The 5,783-nt window shown below is 37.1% G+C and overlaps 1 protein-coding gene across 1 annotated transcript in view; it reads left to right on the plus strand.

The window, feature by feature from the left end:
- Positions 1–445: 445 nt before the first annotated feature.
- RIF1 (replication timing regulatory factor 1) overlaps positions 446–5,783 on the plus strand; it is a gene marked incomplete at its 5' end in the record, with an annotated part of 34,145 nt that continues 28,807 nt past the window's right edge. Inside the window, 4 exons of the mRNA XM_009581828.1 lie at positions 446–524; positions 1,207–1,303; positions 3,845–3,975; positions 4,410–4,504. Of these exons, the coding sequence (XP_009580123.1) occupies positions 446–524; positions 1,207–1,303; positions 3,845–3,975; positions 4,410–4,504 (402 nt within the window). The remainder of the gene's footprint in view (positions 525–1,206; positions 1,304–3,844; positions 3,976–4,409; positions 4,505–5,783) is intronic.

The raw sequence follows: 5,783 nt of genomic DNA on the forward strand, positions 1-5,783 counted from the left end.
ACCAGAATTTTCCTGGAGTGGGGAGCCTGCGTTCTAGAACTGCTTTTGAAGAATGTGCTTTTTTAAGCTCATATATTTCTGTGGAAAGTCTGTCTAATTTTCAGTAGTCATTTAGAGTTTGCATATTAACTTGTAATGTTTTTATAAAAGTTGACAAAAAATGAAAACCCTTAATGTTTTTTCTTATGCTCCATAAGCACACAATGGGACATTAGTCACTTCACTTTTTCCAATATACTAGGACACGTGTACTTTATAACACTATTTTACTGATATGTCAGACTAACTGCATGGGGACTGGCTTTTCCTTAACTTCTTCAGTGTTGTGTTTTAGCTTTCTAAGGAAAGAAATGATTCTGTACTAGCTTATGAATTGTGTATTAGAAGTTTAAAATTACGTGTTTAACCTGTGAATATTGCTTGTTTTCCCTTCTGCTCCCTGAAGTCGCTTGACGGGTGAGGAAGGCAAAGAATTCTCTGCAGATGTCGGAAGACACTTTCCTCAACTTTGCAAAGTGTTTAAGGTATGTCTTTTCCATTCAACTTTCTGCACTTCAGTGAACAATGTTTAGGTGTCAAGGTCAGTGGCCATTGTAAGGCTTAAATTTGAGTTCATTTAATAAGAATTCGAGCTAGTGACATAGCAGTAAGGGTTTGTTGGCAAAATATATCCTCCACGTTATTAGAAATTACTACAGAAAAAATAAAATACAGGGTCTTGGATGTGTTCAGGCAGTGTGATGCAGTCAAATCTGATCTTCCAGCCAGAAAAGATACAGTGTGTTCTGTCTGCCTTTAGAAACACCCTGGGGAATTGGAATATGCAGTAAATGTCAAATTTTTTTGAAGACTAATGTAAAGACTGTTCTTAGCCATCTTTTTTTCCCTTCTGTTTTAGATGTTTAAAAACAATTGGAGAGTCAAGTGGTAGGACATAACAAGCGAAGAAGTAAAGAACTTTGGATGTTTAGAACTTACTTCAGTAAAGATGTCTAAATTACAGAGAACAAAAATGTCTTCAGAACCTCAAATTGTTTTATTGATTTGGCATGTATGTAATCAGGAAGGGTTTCCTACATGGTTGCATTTTTCATCAAGTGTTTGCTTTTGACAGCTCTCTCTTCATTGAGCAGAAGTGTTGGTATTACGGCAATACTTCACAACTACTTCTATAAACTGAGACTTTATGTATATGGTTTTTTTCAGGCACACATTTCTAGTCAAAACTCGGAGCTAAGTAATGCGGCATTACAGGCATTAGGATTCTGCGTTTTTAATTCAAAGATTACGTCTGAATTATCTGGTAAGCAAACAAACTTCAGCGTGCGTTCTGGTAATGAGTGTGTATATAGATATATATATCAGAGTTCCTTCTTTATTTCTATGTTAGCATATACTTTAATTTTGACAAAGTTTACAGTTCCCAAGTGGTACAGTGGTTTTGTCTCTAATATGAGCAGTGTGATCAGTTCACTAATTCCATCTTGTACAAAAAAAATCATAAATTATTTTTTCATGCTGTTATGCTAATACCATTTTGCTAAGTTCTAGTTTCATTAAATGCTTTGGTAGTAGCTAGGTGCTGTAATTAGTTTTGTGGAATTACTAGTCAAAAAAGATGTCCGGGTGGAAAAAGAATGAAAACATTTTTTTTGTTCGTAGAATTTGGCTATGCATAGTAGTGCTTTTCAGTGTTTTCCAGCCTTTACCCAGTGATTCGTGATTGTTACCTTAAGTCGTAGAATCATAGAATGGTTTGGGTTGGAAGGCACCTTTAAAGGTCATCTAGTCCAACCCCAAATATTGTGCTGCTAAATATTTCAAATTAAACTAATTTGAAGTAATCCAAAATCTTACGGCCTACGGTCCTAGAAAGTGCTAAATCCCTTTAACAAAAGGTTTTGCTGCTGAGAACTTGAGGCTATGCATCAAGGTAAAAACACTGGATTTTGTTAATAGGGGAGAGCTAATGTCCAAGTTGGCTGGTCCTTGGGAGGTACCTGTTGCGTGTTCCAGGGGTCAGGCATATCCAGTTGCAGTAACATGATCAGAAACTGCTCGGTGTCAGCTCTGTGTGTGTGTCGGATAGACAGGTTGTGTGGTGGTGGAAGGTGGTTAAGCTGAGGTTGCCTTTCGTGGGCACAGAAGGAAATGTATTGTGATTTGGCTGTTGTGTGATGCCTTGATGGTGCGGGAGTCTATAGTGACTCTTCAAATGGTAATAACAAATGGCATACTGTCAATTAATCTTTCTTTTTCTTCTTCTGAGAAGTGTTAAATACTCTTGGACAAATGTTCTGGAATGACCTTTATTAGAGAGAAACTTAACCTTGCCCAAGACTGAACAAAATCATATGTGTGGATGTGCAGAGAGCATTTTTTCATGTGACTCTGCCATTCTGTTCATTGAAATTGATTCTTTCTCTCGGTTCTTTTACTCATTTTCCAGGGTGTCCTGCTTTCCTGTTAATCAAACTTTAGCCTGATTTCCTGTGAGAATGAAGCATCTATAATAATGTCTGTGTGTTCCCTTTCCTTTCCCCCATAACCTTTTTTTTAACCAGTTGATAAATTACAGTCAATTTTGTTAGAGAATGTCAGGTTTCAGAAATAATTAAGTCCTGAAAACAGTGGATAGTTAGGGAGAGAGGACAAAAAGCATATGTACTCTTTATTGAGGAAAGGAACGTATGTGAGCTTATTTTTCTCAGGTAGTGAGATCATTTACTCGCAAAGCCCAAATTTGTAGGAAATCAGGCTTCATTAGTTTTGAGTTTTAAAGGAATACATGATTCTCCATCTGTCTTCCTAATTCCATGTAAGTCCTGTGTTAGCCTTATTCTTTTTTGTGTAATGAGCTCGCTGTTACCTCAGTTACAACTTTACCACCCTCTTTAATAACAAAGGCTCTTGTAGACTGTAAGATGAATTTATACATGTCAGTATAGCAGTGAAATTGGCCAAAGATATTTAATCTTTAGGGCTAGTGTTTTTAGGTAAATTTGTCTTCTAGCTTTATGGTTTTCTGGTTTCTTATAAAGAATAATCTAATAATAGACACACAACGTTGTTGCGGTTTAACCCAGCAGGCAACCAAACACCACACAGCTGCTCGCTCACCTCCCCCCTTCCCCCGCGCCAGTGGGATGGGGGAGAGAATCGAAAAAAAAGTAAAATATGTAGATTGAGATAAAGACAGTTTAATAGAACAGAAAAGGAAGGGAAAATAATGATAATAATAATGATGATAGAATATACAAAATGAGTGATACACAATGCAGTTTCTCACCCCCTGCCGACTGATGCCCAGCCAGTCCCCGAGCAGTGATTGCTGCTCCCTGGCCAGTTTATATACTGAGCATGACGTCATAGGGTATGGAATACCCCGTTGGCCAGTTGGGGTCAGCCGTCCTGGCTGTGCCCCCTCCCAGGCTCTTGTGGACCTGGCAGAGCATGGGAAGCTGGAAAGTCCTTGGCTAGCGTAAGCACTGCTCAGCAACAACTAACACATCAGTGTGTGATCAACATTCTTCTCATACTAAATCCAAAACACAGCACTATACCAGCTGCTAGGAAGACAATTAACTCTATCCCAGCCAAAACCAGGACATACATTAACAGTATCTGTATATTAATACATTTTGATGTTTTTTGCTAGTTTCTTTTGAGAGAAATTTCCAAAACTTGCCAAAAAATAATGTTTAAGACATTAAATCATGTCCATTGGGACTTCTAGTTGAATGGATCTTTAATAATGTTAACTGAGCAAAATGACCTGAAACTTGCTAAGAAGCTGATTAGAATTGCATGAACAGAATTTGAGTGCCGTGCATTCTGCTTTCAGCAACTGAAATACGAGATTTGCTTTCAATGGTGAACAGTGTTGCTGTAAAAACTTCAGACAAAAACACTCGCACACGGGCACTTTGGGTGATCTCTAAGCAGGCGTTTCCTTCTGAAATTGTTAAAAAGGAGGTAAGTTTCTTCACCTTTTTTTTTGTGTGTGGCCTGATTTCCTAGGCAGATGAGGCTTGTCTTGACTCTTGGTCACTCTCCACTCAGTAGCTTTTGAACCTGAAGGTCGTTTTCCATCGAATTTGACAGCCAAGTACAGGGCCTAAGTTCTTGAAAAAATTGTAAGGGCAGCTACAGAGGGAAAAGAGCCAACAAATTATTGCTTTCTTGAATTATTGCTCTGCAGTGTGAACAATTCTATTAGATACCAGTGCAGCAGCATGGGGGAGAAATGTTGTGAATACTCCAGTTTGGTCAGAGCTCTAACCTTAAAACTAGACCCAGCATAATCCAAACACAGGGCACAGTCCTGGGAAACAAAATTTCATAATTCCAGCTCCTCCTGGAAACATTTGTATTTAGGTGCTCACTCTAATGTTCTCTTATTTCCTCAGGTGTCCAGTATTATTTCTACTCTGGAAACAATACTTACTAAAGGAGATGTACAGTCTATGGTAGTTGAATACGAAGCACTAAATGTTATTATACGGTACGTGCACTGCAATATTAAATTGTTAAAGTAGATGCTTAGGTTTTTTTGAAAAATATTGGAACAAAAATTTTTTTGAATGCTTTTTGAATTGTTCAATATGTTCAAGACTGTTTTCTTAGTGTTTTGTATTACAGTCAGTAGAACAGAGTGAAATTGTGTGAACTATCATCTCTGTTTCTGCCTCTTTCCCAGTGGTTCTCCTGAACTGCTTCATTTGCAAAATATTCCATTAATGATAGTGTGACAACCAATTCTGACACAGAAGGCAGTCCATATTCAGATAAACTTTCATTGCTTTCATTTTAATGGATTATTAGGAATTCTTTCCAAAGTCTCATGTGCACTTCACAAGTCATGTTCTAAATTCTCGTTTTCAGAACCTACGTGGTTGAGAGATTCTCAGCCATTATATGGGTTTGTATTTAAAAATGTCTCCTTGGCGCTTTACAAATTTTACTGCCATATTTCTCACAATACAATTGAGGGTACTGTGTAATTCCAAAGGCGACTTTTTAGGACCAACACCGAGAATGCGTTGTTTTGGTCAGCAGCGCTAGAATAGTCAAATTTTATCTTTACTTGGTATTAATTTAATTTCTTTATTAGTAAATATGTTGAGCTTGTACCTTTATTGTTATTTAAGTATTCTCTTAAACTTTTTGCATCTGGCTTGAACTGCAAATCCATTTTAAAGTGAAATAGTTAAAGCAGTAATTATTTGCTTATTTTATCTCTATTGTAATACCTCAGTTTTCTGTAGCAGAGAAGTTGGATATTATAATTTACTTAGTATTTAGCAACTTCTTGCATTTGGCTAATTGTACACTAATTCCTCTTTTGCAAATCTGAGATTCAGTAGACAATTGTTTCTGGAAAATCATACATTTTATTAAACGGTTTCTTTTAATTATTTTATATATATTTAATAATTTTGAATGTGGTTATTGAAAGAATGCAGTTATCCTTAAGAGCAAGAGTTGTACCTGAAAATAAACAGATACTGGGTCTCAGGCTGATTGACAGCAGTGGTAAGACAATGCTCTTGTTCAGAAGTTAGTCTGCTGACAGATGTAAAAATGGAAAACCATTCTCTTAAGCAGTGCTTGTCCTCTAGCTTTAATAAAATTATTTGAAAGGCAGCAGTTTTCCTTAGGACAACAAACCCTTCGTAAGCTGTAGCGATGGGGATTTGACATACCTGTGCCAAAGAGGACACTAGCAAAATTCCATGACTTAAAGATAAGTTGGTTCCTACAGGCAGGGTTGGATATATGCC

This window comes from Fulmarus glacialis, unplaced genomic scaffold (assembly GCF_000690835.1).
Source record: "Fulmarus glacialis isolate BGI_N327 unplaced genomic scaffold, ASM69083v1 scaffold4550, whole genome shotgun sequence".
NCBI lineage: Eukaryota > Metazoa > Chordata > Aves > Procellariiformes > Procellariidae > Fulmarus > Fulmarus glacialis.